At 56.2% G+C, this 19,113-nt stretch overlaps 7 protein-coding genes across 7 annotated transcripts; 2 read left to right on the top strand and 5 right to left on the bottom strand.

Annotated features, from left to right (window-relative positions):
- Window positions 1–376: 376 nt before the first annotated feature.
- Window positions 377–1,837, bottom strand: CHGG_07683 (uncharacterized protein; the record flags this gene model as incomplete). Its single annotated transcript, XM_001225338.1, has 2 exons — window positions 377–1,547; window positions 1,821–1,837. 2 exons carry the CDS (start codon window positions 1,835–1,837, stop codon window positions 377–379), a joined length of 1,188 nt encoding a protein of 395 aa, XP_001225339.1.
- Window positions 1,838–2,666: 829 nt separating this feature from the next.
- CHGG_07682 (uncharacterized protein) lies at window positions 2,667–4,064 on the top strand (the record flags this gene model as incomplete). The annotated part of the gene is made up of 1 exon (XM_001225337.1): window positions 2,667–4,064. The coding sequence occupies one exon, from the start codon at window positions 2,667–2,669 to the stop codon at window positions 4,062–4,064; it is 1,398 nt and encodes a 465-aa protein (XP_001225338.1).
- Window positions 4,065–4,202: 138 nt separating this feature from the next.
- CHGG_07681 (uncharacterized protein) lies at window positions 4,203–6,527 on the bottom strand (the record flags this gene model as incomplete). Its single annotated transcript, XM_001225336.1, has 6 exons — window positions 4,203–4,302; window positions 4,352–4,495; window positions 4,552–4,945; window positions 5,376–5,713; window positions 5,947–6,295; window positions 6,449–6,527. The coding sequence occupies 6 exons, from the start codon at window positions 6,525–6,527 to the stop codon at window positions 4,203–4,205; spliced, it is 1,404 nt and encodes a 467-aa protein (XP_001225337.1).
- A 1,211-nt stretch (window positions 6,528–7,738) lies between these two features.
- CHGG_07680 (uncharacterized protein) lies at window positions 7,739–8,536 on the top strand (the record flags this gene model as incomplete). Its single annotated transcript, XM_001225335.1, has 1 exon — window positions 7,739–8,536. The coding sequence occupies one exon, from the start codon at window positions 7,739–7,741 to the stop codon at window positions 8,534–8,536; it is 798 nt and encodes a 265-aa protein (XP_001225336.1).
- A 797-nt stretch (window positions 8,537–9,333) lies between these two features.
- On the bottom strand, window positions 9,334–10,371 carry CHGG_07679 (uncharacterized protein; the record flags this gene model as incomplete). The annotated part of the gene is made up of 1 exon (XM_001225334.1): window positions 9,334–10,371. One exon carries the CDS (start codon window positions 10,369–10,371, stop codon window positions 9,334–9,336), a length of 1,038 nt encoding a protein of 345 aa, XP_001225335.1.
- Window positions 10,372–10,834: 463 nt separating this feature from the next.
- On the bottom strand, window positions 10,835–11,857 carry CHGG_07678 (uncharacterized protein; the record flags this gene model as incomplete). Its single annotated transcript, XM_001225333.1, has 1 exon — window positions 10,835–11,857. One exon carries the CDS (start codon window positions 11,855–11,857, stop codon window positions 10,835–10,837), a length of 1,023 nt encoding a protein of 340 aa, XP_001225334.1.
- Window positions 11,858–14,066: 2,209 nt separating this feature from the next.
- On the bottom strand, window positions 14,067–16,966 carry CHGG_07677 (uncharacterized protein; the record flags this gene model as incomplete). Its single annotated transcript, XM_001225332.1, has 4 exons — window positions 14,067–14,113; window positions 14,166–14,240; window positions 14,294–16,276; window positions 16,378–16,966. 4 exons carry the CDS (start codon window positions 16,964–16,966, stop codon window positions 14,067–14,069), a joined length of 2,694 nt encoding a protein of 897 aa, XP_001225333.1.
- Window positions 16,967–19,113: the final 2,147 nt, after the last annotated feature.

Genomic DNA, 19,113 nt, shown 5'->3' with positions numbered 1-19,113 from the left:
TAGGGATGTGTGGAAGCACGGTCTCTGACATGTAGGTAACTAACTACCTACCTAGGTACTGGCTTCATCTCCTAGTTTGGCAGCACTGTATAGTCGATTGCGTGACCTTCGGAAATAGTTAGCTGGTTAAGGAACATTTATGGTATTATGTGATTGTGACAACAAAACCACTCAATCAATAATGGGGGCAGAGCGCTACTTGTTATTCTCAAAGTTTACTTTGGTCTTTCTTTCTTTCTTTCTTTTTTTCTTTTCTTTTGGTTCTCGCCTCTTTTGTTGTCTCCTCTTGTTCCCTCCTCTCGACAAAAAAAGGGGTTCGGGTTAGGGAATGAGATGGACCTTTCAGGCCCAGGCAGGTGTCTAGGTCCTGATACACTTACTCCGAGTTTACCAACGTCCACGGGCCCTCAATGTAAGCCTTGCCGTATCTCTCGGCCTGCGCTGCCCCCATATCCAGGAGCTGAGGCTGTGTCGCCCACTCTTCGCTCGCGAATACATGCGGCTTCTCTTGATGGCTCCGAGCCAACTGCAACTGGCCCCATTTGGAAACCACTTCGAAGGATTCGGTGCCCATCTCTGCTTGCAAAGCAAACTCCTCCACCCTCTTCGCTTCCCGGACCACCTCCACCAGGTATGGGGGCCGACTCGTGGGGTTACGGGCTGCCATGGTCTCGTCCTGATCGTCCACATACTTGAGCATGGTAATCAGCCCCTGCAGCGCCATGGCTTGCTTGCTCTGGAGCGGTACGTTCGGCGGCTCTGCGCTCCAACGTCTTTTCCAGGGCATGACGGTCCATCGCATGAGCGGCTCCAGCATGCTCAGGAACCGGGTCACATCCCACCGCCGGCGCTCACCCGCCGAAGCAGCTCCGGGAGCACGCGCTCGGCCTTGCCAGTTGATACCAGGGGTCGTTTGGCTGTCGGCCTGCTCCTCGCTAGCGGTGCGCGCCCAGCCAAAGTCGCCGAGGTAGAAGTCGGGCAGGCCGTCCGTGCCCGGGTAGGAGTCGTAGTGTACTAAATATGTTGTCCCAGGTGCAGATCGCAGTGATAGACGGCCTCGTGGCCGGCCTTGGTACATGAAGTGCAGTGTCTCGCAGACCTGGGCAATGCACCGCGCAAGAACACTCACCGGGAACAACATGCCCTCCATGTTGTCGGCCATGGAGCCCGAGCACCAGCAGTCGATGAAGCTGGAAAGGCTGCCGGCGTTGCAGAGCTTCCAGTAGCTGACCTGCAGGCACTCGGTTTGGGATTCGGGTCCGGAGGACTGCACGACTTTCTCGTGAGAGATGCATGTGCTCCAGCGCGGGGTCAGGCCGGTTAGGAGGTAGACCGGGTTGAGGCGGAGCGCGTTGAGATGGTCGAGGATGCGCACCTCGTTGTCTTCGGGCACGTTGGCTACATCGTGGGCATTCCGTACGACCGGTTTGTACTTGCTTACCTTGCGCACAACCACCTCGTACGTCTGGATGTTGGTGACGAGCTGTACTGTGCTCTGCGAGCCGCTGTAAAGCAGCCGGTTGAAGATGTAAGTCTCGCCCGACACGCTGTAGAAAACGTAGGCATGGCCTGCATGTTCCGGTTCGGACGCAATCGCCGCGAAGAAACCGGGAACATGTTAGGGGTTGGTGTCAGGCGATGGAGGAAATAGGGGGGTAACACTGGTAGGGCTTCACTTGTTATGCGAGCGACGCAAAGTAAGCGTTGTAAGAATATGGTTTTCGCCATAATAACAGGGACGCGTTTTATACTACCTAGATGTTTTTGGCGACTTTGAGTGTTTCTTGGTGCTTGTATTTTGTTGCCCGAAGTCTGTTCACTGTGTGCATATAGCCATGTGAACAAAGAACCCGTACAATTACCACGTTCAAGTCCTGGTATCGGTGAGCTTCGCTTGCATTCAGGGATGGTGGTACTAGGTGGATTTACAGTGGGATCGAATGTGTAAAAATGCTAGACCCATACCGTCAGGTTCCGGCTGTGTATGACAGAGTGAAGTTAGGCATGGAAACGTTCTGGGAGAAAAGAAGAAAAGCGAGGCGAAAACAGCCTTAAGAAAAAGACAAAACAGTGAACAGAAAATGTTAAGAAGAAAGGGACACAACATGGGCTGCTTTCAGATCTAAAACCATATCTAGATCTTGGCTCCGCTGTAGCCCAGCGTGGGATTTGCAACTCAGGAGAGTGTCTTAGTGATTCACCTGGACGAGTTTAACCTCGGGTCTTATTGCAGCCCTTCGACCGGCAACTCAATTTCAGTTTTATGAGGTTAGAGGCAACACATGAGGTGATGAGCAGGTCAACCGTGAACCTGGCAAACAATATGAAACAAACTCCTATCAAGATTCGTTGTTGTAGTCCCGTCCGCGGAATTTTCCCACCAGTAGGGATAACCGCCGCAGATCCCTAAGCACGAGTATCCAGCTGGGTAAATCGCCTTGGCCAGCTGTGCCCATGTCCCGTCGCGGGGCCCAACTCTGGCTAAATCAGACTCCATAATTCCTTTCGCTAAAATCAACTTTCGGGCACTGAACATCCGCCGACGATACGACCTTGGTGTGTACAAAACCCATGTTAAACTTCGCCAGTGTGCTCGGCTCCGTCCCGCCGGATTCACAGCCAAGACTCGCTAGACGTTTTTGAGTGACTACTTGGGAGCTCTAGCCATGTTATCTCTACCTCGCTGGGCAGCTATTGCTGCTTCCTTGTTGCTGTTGTCGCCCACTTCTGCCGTCCCGACGCCAGAAGATATCGGACCGAGCCGGGATGCTCTGGCTCCCAGAGCAGACGACGACTGGCATTGGGTTGCCACCTGGACGTCCATGCCACAGCTAGTCGAGCCCAACAACATGCCTCCGTCACCTTTTGTAAGTTCCAACACACCACCGTCGCCCATCCGGCTGGTCGTGCAGATTGGGAAAAGCCAGGGTATGTTGGCCAAGAACATGACCGGCAACTCCTCGACGAACTTATCGTCTACCCCACCGCCAGGGTGCGGCAAAGCCTGGACCTTTTCATCTGCGGGTGCCCGCCTCCGCCTCAGAAGGGGAAAAAATTTGGCACGAGCGAGAGTACCCATCACCGCGGCCTCCATGACCTACAAAAAGGGATTAGAACAGCGTGGCGGCCATATTCTCTTACACGGTCATACCTGTACCTTAGACGACGGGTCCTCCGCAGGACCCCTCCCGCGCGGCCAGGTCGCCTACACGGACCCAATCGACTTCGACGCCGCCCCGCAGGCCAACATCGCCGTGTCCATCTACTCCCAGCCGGGCCAGTCCGGAAGCAGCATCACGGGCCACCCGGGCAGCCGCACGACGTCGCACATGCAGAGCGGCAACCGGGTCAGCGCGGCGACGCTGTCGGGCGGGGCGAATACCAAGCACTGGTATTTTGTGTCGGCGGTGGAGGCGTGGGCGCCGCCCGAGGCGGGCGCGTTTGTGATCTTGGGGGATAGTATCACGGATGGGCGCGGGAGCACGGATGACGGGAATGATCGCTGGCCGGATCTGTTGTTGGCAAGGCTGCAGAAGGCGGGGAATTTGAGCCATGTGGGCGTGAATAACCAGGCGGCGGGGGGGAATGCGGTGTTGAATGGGGGGTTGGGGCCGACGTTGCTGACGAGGTATGAGCGGGATGCGTTGAGGGTGGCCGGGGTGAAGTGGGTGATGGTGTTTGAGGGGGTGAATGATATCGGAGGTGGCGGGACGGATTCCGGGACGCAGAATGGGATTGGGAGCCGGCTGCAGCAGGCGTTTGAGAAGATCGCGCGGGATTGTAAGGCCGCGGGGATCAAGACGATTGGGGGGACCATCACGCCGTTTGGCGGGAATGGGCAGTCCTACTCGAACCCTACGCGCGAGCAGACCCGGGTGAAGGTGAATGACTGGATTCTGAAGAGTGGGACGTTTGATGCGACGGTGGACTTTGGGGCTTTGATTGGGGATCCCTCGGTTAAGAGCCAGTTGGCGAGGCAGTATGATGGCGGTGACCACCTGCATCCGAATGTGGCGGGATATCAGGCGATGGCGAATGGGTTCCCCTTGGACTTCTTTAAATGAGGTGGAAATCGGAGGTGGTGGAGTACGAGGATAACCATAGTAAAGATGACAGGTGTATTGGGTATGTAAATAAGGGGTTGGTTGCGAGCAAATACCACTGATACGAAAGCGAAAGAAAGGCTTGGGTACTGCGGCCCATCAAGGGCGGCCGCCCTCTGAACCTTGAACCTCTGCATCCAGCAATGCTTTGGACTTTGCAGAGCGGCTTTTGATCGAGGCCTTGAATGGCAAGACGGTACTGCACTCGGGTCAGTGATTGTGCCTCATATGGGATTGGGCTAACGTACGCCTGGCCCCTATACGACCACTCAGGCTCAAAAGGCGTTGGTTTGCCATCTGCTCCCAGCGGCCAGTCAATATCAACAGTCGCGAGCATCGTGGCTAATACGATCAGGAGGCTGTTCTCTGCGAGATTTCTGCCAATGCAGATCCTACATCCATCTAGGTCAGTACTGGCCGAACTCATGGGTTTGTGTTATTCACTTACCGGCGCCCGAATCCGAAATTTCCCACCGGTAACGGCTCTCCATTGCCGCCCTGCTCCTTGGACAGATACCTCTCGGGCCAGAAACGGAAGGGCTCAGCGTAGACGGACTCGTCGTGGGTCATGGCCCAGACATTTGGGTAGATCACCGTGCCCTTGGGGATGAACATGCCGTTGTACACGTCGTCCGCAACGCTTGCATGAGGGATGCCGAGGGATGAGAGTGGATTCATCCGGTAGGTCTCTTGTAAAATCAGGTTCGTGTACGGTAGGTTGGCAATATCGTCCCAGGTCGGTAACCTCTCGCCCCCTACGACTCGGTCAACCTCATCTTGTGCTTTGCGCTGCGCGTCAGAATTTTGCATCAAGTAAAGGACGAGGAGCATCATTGTCGCAGCTGTCTGGGAAGGGTCAGCATCCCGCCACGGCAATTTGAAGATTTGTGGCTCACGGTATCATTCCCAGCGATGACGATGGTTGCGGCCGCTCCTTTGATATCCTCTAGGCCGAAGTCGTTGTGAAGCCCGCTGTGGGCCTTATCATTGAAGATACCCATCCGCGAGTGAACAAATGAGTGGTTGTCCGTCCCCGAGGCCTGGGACTGCAATCAGCTTGTGCAGGCTCGACCTTGAAAGAAAGGGATCGTACCAGTGTCTTTAACGACGCTTCAAAGGGCAGGCTAGTGAGGTTCTGGATCGCAGGTCTCCACGTATGGGCATAGCGTAGTCTCTCCATGAAGGGAAGCCAGCTAGGTAGGTACCGGGCTACGAACGAGAATTAGGACCCGACAGGCAACGTGGCCTGGACGTAACACCCAAGATACTCACTTGCTGGAAAGCGGTCCATGATGGAACTCGCGGGTGCTCCCGACTTGCCGACTGCGTTGGCGGTATCCTCGGCTAATCGAATCCACTGACTCTCAGGTCCTTCCACCTCAAGCCCGTACGCGATCTGGAGCACGATGGCTACCGAGAACTGTCTGACCGAGATGAGCCAGTCGTTAGGGTTATCGACCAGGCCCTTACAGAAGATGCGAGCCTCCTTCCGTTGGTGAGCCGTATACTGGCTGACACGGGACTTGGTGAAAGGGGGCTGCAAGACCTTCCGGTGAAGCTGGTACTTCGGGCCCCAGCGGAGCCAGGTGAGCGTCGGGGACCAGCCCATCCTGGAAGGGTCAGCGTGTGTTGTACTCGCACAATTGGGGACGCCTACTCTTCAAACATGACGAAACGGGGGCGGTCTGCATAGCTTGATCCCCGCTTCTCAAGTAGCTCCGTCGCCGCCGCGAGGCTGTTCAAAACCACCCATTTGGTACCAAAGGTTTGAAAGAATAAGACATCGCTCTCTATCAGGCCAAGAGCGGCAAGGGTCAGCACGCATTAGTCTAGTCGACCGCACCTAAACAGGTCTGTCGATATCGTACCGTACTCCTTTGCCCACTCGGCGTAGCGCTTGAACGCGGCATCTTGCGGAACGATTCGATAATGCCCCAAAATGGGTTCTGGTGGAGGACCAGGTGGGAGCGGGGGCATGCCCCGCCTGTGAGCCCAGAGCGTGTGATACGCAGCGAAGATGATGATTATTAGCGCTGCGATGACAATAGTGCCTGAAGGACTCAGTGCACCGAGATGTTGAAAGTCAAGCCCCATGGTTCTTATATCCTCACCGGCGTAACTCCGTGCCAGCAACCTCTTTAGTTGGTCAACAAACCCTGGGAACTGTTGATGCGATTGCCGAACACTTCGTCCTGCCGTGGAGGAGGTAGTCTACGGGAACTATGTGTATGACGGCGGGGATGGCGCAGGAGGATGCTGAGGGATCAGAAGCGGTTGGCGTGATTCGGTGGTTCCTGGTGGTGATCTTCTAGCGGGGTCAGGTTCTTGATCGGGACCTCACGCACCGTGGCCGGGGTGCTCGGACGCCGAATCGCAACCCGTTGATCCTGCCACCTTCCTCGAGAACCCCGGACACCCGTGCATGGTAATCACTGGAAGCACACGAGGCACAGAAGGAAAGGGTTGCATCTCGGGGTTTGACTGGTCATGACGGAGACGCTAATGTGCTCGATGCCCAGAACGGTTGATGACGTGGGAGTACCACTGCAGTCACTTGCAACTCCTTGCCAGGAGCACAGAGGGAGGAAACCATGATTGTACATATTTGGATGGCGGCGACACAGCGAGTCGCAGGTTTGTTTTGTGGGAAGCCAGGCCTGTCAGGGGATGGACAAAGTGTTGTTCAAAACTTGGCGAGCACTCGTTCCACCGCCCGGTGCCGGCGATCGTTTGGACTTTGGATGCAGCGAGCCGTGGGCTTGTGCATGGTGAGACCGCCATGGCAAGATCGCTAAGGACGCGCAGGGGTCGTGACTGGAATCCCGGTTGGTTCCAGTTGGTTGTTATTGTTTAGAAATGCTGCAACTAAGCCGATAAAAAGAAAACTGTGCTCCTTATTGTGTGCACTTTCTGAATAATGCGATTGGGCCAGGCCTCGGGTCCTGAAGCACCAAGTCGATGAGAGTTTCTACTGAGCTGGTCGCTGCTAATTTGACATCAACTTGTGCTAGGTAGTTAGGTTGGATCAAAGTGAAAAACACATCGCCAGTCAAGGCCTGCTGGAGCAGCTGAGCTGTTGTGGAGGCGCGTGTTGAAGTGTTATTTAAATGGTGAGATCGACTCGGGCCAAGCCATTCCCGAATTGAATCTGGCGGTCTGGGTTCTCGCAGCCGTCGGGTCGTGTGTCAAACCTCGAATTTTAAGACATTGGGCGAGGATTGGATGACCCGCCTCGGGCCGTTTGGCGGGGATTCCATGAAAGTGCGTGAGTGCTGGCCAGGGGAACCAGGGTCTCGGGAGCTCTAACGCTAGTGCCTATTTCGGGGACCAGCTGCCCCCGGAGAGAGCCCCCACAGTTGGGGACCTTGGGGTTCCGCAAACGCGTTTTCGGGAATCCTCATTTCTGCTGGAATCCCCCAATTTCAACCTTCCTTCTCTTGTCAACAACGAGCTCATCGCGAGCAGTTGGTCCACTCTTTTACCACACTGCCCCCAATAACTACAACAACACAGCTACGACGGCAACACAGCATCACCCGGTCCATTGACTACACACCAACATTGGTTCATCCATTCTTTTCCCGGGATCTTTGCTCTCTCCCATCACCCATCACCCATCACCATCACCCACCACGATGCCTACCAAAGGCCACCAACGGTCGCGTTCATCCATCGACCGGGTCATTGATCTGCTGGCAGATCTTGAAGACAACCAAATCAGCCTCCTCCTCGATGACTTGAACCACACCACCTCGAGCAATGTCGCCGTACCGGATGCGATCGCCCTTTTCGAGCATCATGCGAACAAACCCAGGAACAGGTCATGCCGGTCTCCTTCTCCGCTGAGGACCCTGCAGGTCGAGCTCGAGCGACGTCACAGCAAGAGACTTTCTGCTGCACCAGAAAGACTGTCTCGTTTCAAAGCAGCCAACCCCCAACCGCCCGCCCCCCAGGACCTAGCGACGCCGTCGCCGTCGCCGTCGCCGCCACCCACAGAGGACCTCTTCGACCAACCCAACTTCAACGACAGCTTCTCACTTGACCTGTCCCCGCCACCCGTGTCGTTCGACCACCCCAAGACCTCATCGGCCGGACCACCCCCGGTATTCCGCCCTCGTTCTTACAAGAGGATCAGCCGGCCCATGTTCCTCTCACCGACCGCAACAGCCGAACTTCACCTGTTGCTCCTTGCCTTCTTCAACGAGACCCCGCTCCCGCCGGTCTCGCCGGTCACAACCGCGACTCCATCACCCACTACACCGCTTTTCGGCTTTTCCCATTCTCCCTTCACCGACTTCGAAGTTGAACCGAACACTCCAGGCCTCGATCTGCTCGAACCTTCACCGACACGGACACCAAGCTTTTCCGGTGGGAGAAGCCTCAAGACGATGCCTAGCATCAGTAGCATATTCGAGGTCATGAGGTCACAGTAGACGATTAATTACTTTCAAGGTGTTGTTGTAGCATTAGCAAGCGTTTGGGGTGTAATTTTGTACGATGGGATACTGAGAATGATATCCGAGCTATGGGGCTCTTTGTTGGAAGTCTTCCGCTCCCGACATGGCGCCTGCTTAACTGATGCCGAGAGTTTCCACACGTACTAATTATGCGCGCTCTGCATTTCTTTCCAGACACGGCTCAAGGGTCCCTTGATTCTCGTGGCCATGTCACATTTACTCACATTCCCCTTCTCTCGAGTGGTAAACAGTACCCACTGAGGCCGTGGACTACCTGGTGTTAATAAGTAACGAACACCTTATCAGGCATGCTTTTTCTCTTGAAAAGGGATGAAGCACGAATACAACAATGCATTATTTTGATCTTGGTTCTCTTTACGCCTCTCATCTCGTCTTCAGTGAGACGGCCAGTCGACATATTCTCGTTAGGCGTCCTGTCAGCCAACACTTCTACCGGCAAGCGGGCTTCTACGGCCAGCCGAATTCAGGAGATGGCCATCACGGCCACGAGGACCCGCCAGAGAGACCACGACGGGGCCCTATTCCGTACTTCGCGTGACGCGTGATGAGTATGGGTCCTAGCCGGTTTGGAGAATGTCACAATGCAAATTGGTTTAGTAAAAGACCGAAAGGGAAGCATAGTTATTATCAAGTCCATACTGGAAAGGAACGTTTACCGAACATGGGGTTATATCAGTTAATAATACATTCTAGAAAATAGAATCTACCGAACCATCACCGTCCGCCAACTCACCCAGTCATTCCCCGAAAGCCTACGAGCTGCAGGCACCCGCGATCTTGGTACCAGTCGTCTGGGCCACAGTCTCCGTGACCGTGGACGTGCCCTTGGTCACCGTGACAAAGGTGGTGGTGCCGCGCATCGTCCCATTGTTGGTGGCCGGGAAGCTCATGCCGGAAGAAGCGGGGCTGTTGGTGGGCGAGGGAGCTGTGCCGTTGTTGCTGGCGGTCGGGGCCGGCGCAGAAACCGCGGGGCCGGCGCTGCCGCTCGGGGGGTCGAACACGGCCGGGGGGGCAACGGGGCAGTCGCCGGCGGCGTTCGGGTCCGGCTCGATCAGCTGCACGCCGTAGCGGCCGGGGTTGGGGATGTTGAACACACCCTGGTCGCCCATCCGGCTGGTCGTGCAGTTGGTAAAGCCAGGGATGTTGGCCAAGAACATGACCGGCAGCTCCTCGACGAACTTATCACCTGCCGCCTTGTCCTCGACACCCCCGGTCACGGTGATGGGAGCGCACAGCATGTACAGCTCGTTCTGGGTGATGCGGTTGTACCAGGTCCAGGCAAAGGTGGCGTCGCCGTTGGGCAGGTCCTTGGGGATGGGGATTTCGAACTGGCGGATGCAGTCGACGCCCTTGTCGTCACCGCAGTGGACGGCATCGGGGATTTGACGATCAAAGTAGCCCCGGAAGTAGGGGTCCTCCTCGAGGTTGCCGGGCGTGGACTTGATCTCGGCCGGGCAACCACCAATGATGGTGTAGATGGTGCGCCAGTCATCGGGTTCGGCCGTGTAGGCGGGCAGACCGTGGTAGTTGATGCCGAACTGGCACGAGCCGCCGCCGTGCGGGGCCGAGCCCGTGAAGTTGACCAGCGTGGTCGAGCCGGCTGTGACGACGGTGCGGTGGGCAACGTCGGTCCAGCCTTGGCAGGGGTAGGGGTATTGACCGCCCGGGGCTGTTACCGGCCAGGTCATAACCTTGTCCGGGGAGAAGGGGGTGGGGAGATTCATCAGCATGTGTGCGCTGATGGGGAGAGCGGCGATAGATGCCGTCAGAAAGTGCTTGAGGGACGCCATTTTGAGTGGTGTTGTTTTGTGTTAGGTTGGTTTTTCTTATGGTGTTCTCCGTTTCTGTGCTTGCAGGCTGCTGAACTGGTTCCCGGGTGATGGTGAGAAGGAAGTGGGAATCGAAACACGATAACCGCTGTAAGCTTATATACTTTTCCGGACTTGCATGTTGTTCAATGGGACAATTGAATTGTCCGAGGCAGGCTTTGGTCGGGTTGTATTGCCTTATTGGTTAGCATCATCAAGAGACCAGTCAATGTGAGAGACAAAGGGGTTCGACAAACAACAATGAATGGTTTGCTTAGGGTCATCTAGGTTTGTAAGTCGATCGATTCCGGGTATAATACTCCTATGTTGGATGTGTTACAGTATTCATACAATCCTTTTCCAACCATCACTCAGGACGTGTTTCATTTGTAGCGAAGAATGAGAGGTGTTTTCAGGGGCAAAGTCAGAAACGACACAAACTCACTTAAAGCGCACCTCCCAAGAGCTTTACCATCATCATGGCGAGGCGGACCTTAATCCCCACCCGCCTATCTGCCTTGGCGAAGTCGTCCCTAGTGACAATGGTCGTATGCTCTTGCAGCCATCGTTGTTCCTGGCCCAGCCGCTTCTTCAGCTCCTCATTCTCAGTTACGATCATGGCATTGGTTTCTAGATCGAGAGAGTAACTCCGCTTAGTGTAGTTGGAGCTGCCGATTAGGCTGATGGAGGGGTCCTTGCTCCCGGGGAGCGTTATCCACAGCCCCTTGGCATGGTACGTCCATGCCCCAGGTTCCCCGACGGTGCCCTTTCGCCATTCCCGGAGTACCGTCGAGGCCTCGAGCTGTTGCTGGTGAACGGCGCGGACGAAACGACGTGCAAGGAGAGTGTATGCGTCGGGGAGGAGACCTGATACACCGGGCGACTTGTAAAAGCCATTTGCAAACGGTGAAGCAGTGATGACCGTATTCCCATGTGACTGGGTGGAGAGTAACAGCTTGGTGAGAGACGGCGCCGGGTTGAAGTAGCCCGCTGTAAATGTCCAGGAGGAATTGGCGTACTGGGGCAAAGACAGAGTTTTTAGGACGTGTGTTACCGCGGGAAGTTCGGTCGACGTGTCGGGCGACAACAATTGCGAGAACTGGGACAACAAGAACACCGAGGTGTCCCTCTTGTCTCGTGGAGTGGTGTCATGCGCGGTCAAGGGTGCCGTTTTGGGAGACACTAGTCCGGCCAAGAGAGATGTCGACTCTTTGACAAAGTGCGTAGGATCTTCGAGAGGTGAGGGGGCCGCATTGTCCTCGGGCCAGATCATTTCGAATCCAGCTTGCGACTCGGACGGCTTAACCAAGAAGCTCAATGATGAGACGGCATCCTGGATATTCGCAAAATACTCGGTGACATCTTTGGATGAAAAGAGGTGGTATCTGTCCTGGCGGTTCGTAAAGTAGTCGCTCGACAGGTTCGCGCCCGAGAGAATTATCTCATCGTCCACCCCATACAGCTTCATGTGCTGCAGCCCCCAGCCCTCGTTTATCCGCTTTGGTACGTACTTCTTCCTCAGCCCTGTCAAGTTAGGTGTGTGGTACATGCGGATTTCGACTCGATCAGGGCCAAACTCGGAAATTAGGGGTGCTAATAGGGATGCACATGACGGGTCCGGGGCTTCGCGGGTTCCTCGGAGGGCGTCGGTTAGAATGCTGATTTTGAGGTCAGGTTTCGCGCGGAGGGTTACTTGTATAGTCGTAATCTATGACATATTAGTCTACAACAAGCGCAACAAACTAGACATGGAGGGTACGAACCAGTTCCCTCTCCGACTTGCCAATGTATAGCGTTGATAGGAAAATGCGCCGTTCTGCATTGCGGATCTTGTCCTTGAGGGTCTCGTAAAATTCGGCGGGCGACTGTAGGACCTGAATTTGCGAGCCATTGACCCTAAACGAGGGGGCTATTTTGTCGAGTTCGCCCACAAAGGGGGCAAGCATCCCGGTGCTCGACATTGGCGGAGGAGACCCCGGCGTCGCTCCGGTGGTAGGCATCGAGAAACGCCGACATTGTGCTCGGGCGAACGGTAATGATGGTCGCGAAACTGATCCTCGAAGTCTATGGGAGCATCGTGCAACGCTCCTGACCAGCATGGCCGCAACGGACGGAAACCGGGGCGGAGAGGGCGGTTGCCGCGAGGCTGCTGGGAAGGTCTCGTCTGGATTTTGAAATCACACTCGGTGTTGAACTTGCCGAAACTGCGAAGTTCATGCAAACCACCAACCATTGAAGCTGGATTGTCGATGGGCGGGGGAACAAGTCTTGGCGGCTAGGGTTGTATGAGCTTGGCCATTGGTTCGGAGCCACCCGGCCACAACTAGAGCTTCCACTGCGTCAGTTGCCCCATCTGCAACGGTAGCGCATCGGTGATCGAATTGAACCTCACAGCATCCCACCCACGGTCAATTGGCCCGCCACAGCAACCATGTCGAGCATCTCGAGGACGCTACGCAACCTGCGTAAGGTTGGCATAAAGGTTGGAAACATAAGCATTATATTTAGACTCGCAACAAGCTGACAATGCGACCGCAGGATGCCTGGCACCAGATGAACGTGAGCACCCCTCGACTGCTTCGACTTCTCGACGACCGCTAACCCTCGCCGCCTCTCGACGACAGTACATCGGTACGGCTGGATATGGATCACGATGAAAGCCAACCAACAACGACTGACAACGGCGCGCAGGTGACACCAAGGCCGGTACCTTGATCGGCACCGACAAGTTCGGCAACAAGTTTTTCGAAGACAAGGACGACCTGCCACGTCCGTCACCCCCTCGCCATACCACCCCTCTCACCCAACCCGCCCACTAACCTCTCCGCCCGGCCACAGTACGCACAAGATGGGTCGACTTCGCCAAGCACGACTATGACGCGTGCGTCCGCCCCGACTCCCCCCCGCGCTCCGGGACCCGGCTGACAATTAGCGCAGTGGCCATATCGAGCCCCTCTGGCACGCCTGGATTGCCTATGCCGTCGACACGCCGCCGAACCAGGACCCGCTCATGGAGCTGGGCAAGCGCGCCTGGGCGCCCAAGGAGCACGTGCCCAACCGGACCGCTACCCGCGGCGCGTACAAGACTTACAGCACGTTCGTTCTATCTCCCTCGGAAAGGTAGATGTGGCGTGGTCATGGTAATGCTGACGCCAGAAATAGGACGAGGCCTAAGATTAACGCTTGGGAACCCTTTGCTGCCCCGAGGTAAGCAGGCACAGGAAGAGACGTGTGGGGTGGGGGGTGTCTGTACATACGACATGAGAATAAGCCGAAACTCAGTTGCTGCTACAGCGAGAGATATATTGGGCGCTTTTACGGAACCATGCAACTTGATCCGTGTCCAGCATTGCAACCTGCAAGGATTCGAATCGGTACAGCCTCTATTCATGACAGTTTCACAGTGAGTTGATTGGGATACTTCAAAAGCTGTCCATTTCACAATCTCAACAGCCTCCAACATAAACTACCTATCCAAAGCCAAATGGGTTCTTCGAAGACAAGAAATGTCGGTGCTATGCAGCATCCAAACGAAGAGGAAATAGACCCAAAAAAACGGCAACCGAGCCCTCTACTCGCGCGTCTAGAAGTGCAAACAGATGCATGCAACCGAGTCTCGATCTAGCGACGGGGAGAAGTGGATATGTACGGGCCATATATACTAGCAGATCACCCTCCTACTTGAATCGGGCCTCGATGGCAGACTTGATGGCTGTGATGGGGTCTGTCAGTCTCCTCCCGCTTCCTTGTTCCAAGCATTTAGGTAGGTAACTCACCTTCCGTTGTAACTCTAGCGTCTCCGAATAGCATTCTCGTGCCGGGCATGTAGAACATGGGGTTCGGAACATCAGCTACCAACCAGTTAGCAACGGACTCTCTCCTAGACATTCTGTTGCTTCCTTACCATAACCGCTCGCCATCCCCCGCTTCATCACCACGACCTGCTTGCTCTTCCACGCATGCAGCACCGGCATGCCAGCGATCGGGCTCCCCGGCTCCAGCGCGATTGGGTTAACCGTATCATTAGCCCCAATCACCAGCGTGACATCGGTCTCGCCAAAATCATCATTGATCTCATCCATCTCCAGCACGATATCATACGGCACGCTCGCCTCAGCCAACAACACATTACACTGGCCCGGCATGCGACCCGCGACAGGGTGGATGGCAAAGCGCACGCGGACGCCCTTGGCGCGCAGCATCTGGGTGATGTCGGAGATGGCGTACTGGGCCTTGGCGACGGCCATGCCGTAGCCGACAACGATGATGACCGACTCGGCGTTGGTCAGCGCCTCGGCCGTGTCCTCGACGTTGGTCTGCGTCACGGTGCCTTCGACCTTGTAGTCGCTCGTCGTCGGCGCCGCGATACCGCCGAAGAGCACGTTGACGAGGGAGCGGTTCATGGCGACGCACATGATGTAGGACAGGATGGAACCCGACACGCCGATGAGCGCGCCGACGGTGGTCAGGAGCGAGTTGTCTAGCATGAGCCCTTCGGCGACAAGCGCGAAGCCGCTGTAGGCGTTGAGGACCGTGATCACGACGGGCATGTCGGCGCCGCCGATGGCGGCGGTTGTCGTGAAGCCCTTGAGAAAGGACATGGCGGTGTTGGCGGCCAGGGCGCCAGCGGCGATCAAGGGCGCACCGGGGGCCATGGTCACGAACGCGCCCATAGTAGCGGCGTTGGTTGCGAGGAGACCCGAGTTGATGAGGTGGCGCCCTGGGAGCATCAACGGCTTGGAGGACATCTTACCCGCGAGCTTGAGGAAAGCGACAATTGAGCCGGTGAAGGTGATGCCGCCGATGAGGACGCCGAGGTAGGCCGTGACGAGGTGCAGCGTTGAGACGTGAGCCAGATCAGCCATGACGCTGCCGATGCTGGTCAAGACAGCGGCCAGACCGACAACGGAGTGGAGAGCGGCAACGGTCTGAGGAAGGTCGGTGGGAGTGATGCGTTTTCCAATCAAGAAACCCAAGATGCTGCCGATAGCCGCGAGTCCTCCAAATTGCGTCAGGACTTCGGGGGAGAAACCAACTGCGAGAAGTGAAGCCAGAACACCGGACCCCACGCCGAGCATGCCCAGCATGTTCCCCATCCGCGCAGTTGCTTGCGATGCCAAGCTGGAGATCGAGGTAATGCACAACACAGAGCTCACAAGGTAACCGGCTTGAACAAGACCAGCGGCGCCGGTCGAGGCGGCCGCCAAGAACCCGCCCCCGAAGAGAACACCCGGAATGGCATACAGCCACGGGTACTCTGGGGGGTCGGTCGGGCGCCGGAACATATCCAACATGCGCTTGGTGATGACAAATCCGCCAGAAACGTTGACAAAGGCCAGAAGAACCGAGGCAGCACCAAACATCTGCGGGATATTCTCCGGAAAGTAACCCCCACCCAAGATGAACAGGCCACCAACGCCAACCATTCCAGATATGGCGTTCGTGACGCTCATCAGAGGCGAATGCAGCGCCGGGGTTACGCCCCACACGACGCGGTACCCGATAAGCGAGGCCAAGGCGAAGGTGAAGGCGTTGCCCATGAACAGCGGGCCCGTGAATTTACCCAAGGCGAGGGCCGAGCCCATGCCGCCCGTGATCAGCGTGACCTCGCGCGAGGCCTTCTGCCACGGTGTCAGGGCGACGACTTCGGCTTCCTTCGAGGCGCTCGGTGTCGGCGCGGGAGCGGGTGGCGGCGCGGGGCGAGGGGCAGGCGGGAGGATCTTTCCGTTTTGCGTTACGATTGCCCCTCGCACGACTTCGTCGCTTAGGTCGACGCCGTATTCCTTGTCCTTGGGAGCCATGGACAGGAGGAACTTGGCGATATTGTTCGAGTACAGCGTTGACGATTGCGTGGGTAGCCTCGAGGGGAGATCGGTGTAGCCTAAGGCTGTTAGAGACGACGGTCAAGAGAGTCAGTTCCTTAGAGGAGCATACCGATGATCTTGACGTCCTTGTAGGTGACAAGCTTGCCGGGCTCGGTCTTTTCACAGTTTCCGCCGGCCTCGGCCGCTAGATCGACAATGACAGACCCGGGTTTCATGATCTCGATCATGGACTTGGTAATCAGCTTCGGTGCCGGCTTGCCAGGGATCAGGGCGGTGGTGATGATGATGTCCACCTCCCGCGCCTGCTCGGTAAAGAGCTTCATCTCAGCCTCAATGAACTCCTTGGACATTTCCTTAGCATAACCACCAGTACCGGAGCCCTCTTCGTGTAACTCGACCTCGATGAACTCGGCGCCGAGAGATTGGACCTGTTCGCGGGCAGCAGACCGGGTGTCAAAACCGCGCACGATCGCGCCGAGTCTCCTCGCCGTGACGATGGCGCTGAGTCCAGCGACACCGGCGCCGATAACCAAGACCTTTCCGGGAGGGATCTTGCCTGCAGCTGTAACCTGGCCCGTCAAGAAGCGGCCAAAATTGTTGGACGCCTCGAGCACCGCCTTGTACCCAGCGATATTGGCCATGCTGCTGAGAGCGTCAAAGACCTGCGCGCGAGAAATCCGGGGGATCAAATCCATGGCAAAGATGGTAGCCTTTTGCGCGGCCAGCTTCTCCACCAGCGGTTTGTTTTGCATCGGCTGGAGGAAGCTGATGATGGTCTGCCCCTCCCTGGCGCTGCCGGCCTCGGCAGCGCTGGGTCCCCGGACCTTCAAAATGATATCCGCGCCGCTCCAGACGGCAGACGCATCATCGACTAGGGTAGCTCCGGCAGTCGCATAAGCACCATCGTGGAAATCGGCCTCAGCGCCGGCGCCTTTTTCGACTAGCACCTTGTTGAACCCTTTTTTGAGTAAGAGGGCGACGTTTTGGGGTGTCAGTGCCACGCGACGTTCATTTGGGTACGTCTCCCGAGGAACCCCCACACAGAGCTTGGCATAGGGCGTCGTCACCGTTGTCGACTCGGTTGAATATGCTGCGAGACCGCGCGGGTGCGACTGGGGCGGGATTGTCGACAAGACCGACGCGTGGCGTACAATCTGCAGAGCCTGCACTTTCGGAATGGTGAGCGCGAGGCTGGGGGTTTTGGGCGGCTCCCGCCGGTGCGTAGCATGCCATGCTCGCTGGCATCCAAGGACGGCGCCGAGAGGAGCGGAGTCTGTAGGTCTCGTTAGGATCCCGACCTAATGTCCCGAGAACTCGTCAAGTGCGCGGAATTACTCACCAAGAAGACGGGCCGCTGTCGGGATAGAAACGCGTTTGGCAACGCTCGCCACGCGACGAGCGTTGTTAGCCACAACAGGCTGGAGAAACGAGGAAGGCATCATTGATATCCGCGAACGCCCGCACGGTCGAGGCAGACCAAAGAAGGTACGACCATGAGTTCACATGCGAGGCGAGTCGACAAAAAAGAATGGTAACAGAGAAACCTCGTGGGTGGCGGTAGAAATGGAGAAGGAAAAAGGTGAGTTTGGCTTAAAACTGGTATTGTTCATTCGTGTGTCACTACTCTTGGGTACACGACATCAGTGGCGTGCAGGTGTCAAACCATTGGGTTGTGTTTCACCTGCGAAAGTTCTGGGGCAGGTGTTGGACATAAGACAGAAAATTGTCATGAATCACCCCAAGGTGAGGAAGGAGATGCTCAGATGCAAATGAGTGGCCTTGAGCCAGGGAACGCACACAGATCTACCCCGCCTTTCCCGCTCCCGTGCGGGGTCCGTCTCAACCCCCGGGCCATGTTCCAGCCAAAAACCGGGTGTAGAATATCCGGTAAAGATGGGAATCGCACGGGTGGTTGGATGAGATCGGGATCCAAAGTGCCAAAATGGGCCAACACGCGACGTTGCATGGGGTACTCACTGAGGTCGCCAAGATGCACCAACCAGCAAATCCGGCCATTTCTGGGGGGCAAATGCGGGGGTGGGGTCAGTGGGGCTTGCATCTGCGGAGTTGTGGGCCGACTCCAACCGTCAGCTGGTCCTTTTGGTCCACACACAAACTGCAGCAGCTCTCACGAGTCTCGGTCTCTCAAAAGAAAGGATGCCATCCGTTCGTCCATTGCATGTCTCGGCGATAATGCATGGTGTTATACAACATAAAGCACCTCAGATCCCTCGCTTTTCTGGGACTCGCTCCATTGGCCTTGCTAGCACATGCAAATCCCATCTCGAGACGGTGTTGCGCAATAACACTCCCAGTTCAACGGGATGTTTCCGCGATTACCATCACATCTGAACCGATCTTTCACTTTGGATGGCAAGCCTCGTGGGAATGGAACAATGGGAGCAACATAACTCGAAAACGCCTCCCCAATGACGTTTGTCGGCATGTTATGACGGCTCGTTGTCAGTCTGTTAATCAACAGTCGCTTGGGAACGAACGGACGTCATTCCGGGCCGCAAATATATCTGCCGTCCGGCCAGCCCGGCCAAGCCGATGCGCCATATCCCGACGCGTTCTTGGGGAGATCAATCCAGACGTTTTGCCTTTCACCTCTCCCTTCAGTCTGGCTATCCCAAGTCGTAATGCCCTGAGCCGGGGCGAGTACCTGCACTGCTACGACCCACCTACCTACTGCTACTACATTATATACATGGGAATGAACAAGACGAAAGTGGGCCAATCTACTAAGATTTGTGTGTGGGCTAGGTCGGAATAACGGCTGAGGTAACGGGTTCATCACGGAGCTAGATTTGACCGATCTGGATTGAGTCAAAAAATTATGCACGTGGTGTTACCATCAACCAGCAATGAGGTTACCTTGTAAGATACCAACCCAAAC

Source organism: Chaetomium globosum, genomic scaffold (assembly GCF_000143365.1).
Source record: "Chaetomium globosum CBS 148.51 scaffold_5 genomic scaffold, whole genome shotgun sequence".
Taxonomy (NCBI): Eukaryota; Fungi; Ascomycota; class Sordariomycetes; order Sordariales; family Chaetomiaceae; genus Chaetomium; species Chaetomium globosum.
Note: the sequence above shows the minus strand (reverse complement) of the source record. Positions and strands in the feature narration are given on the sequence as shown.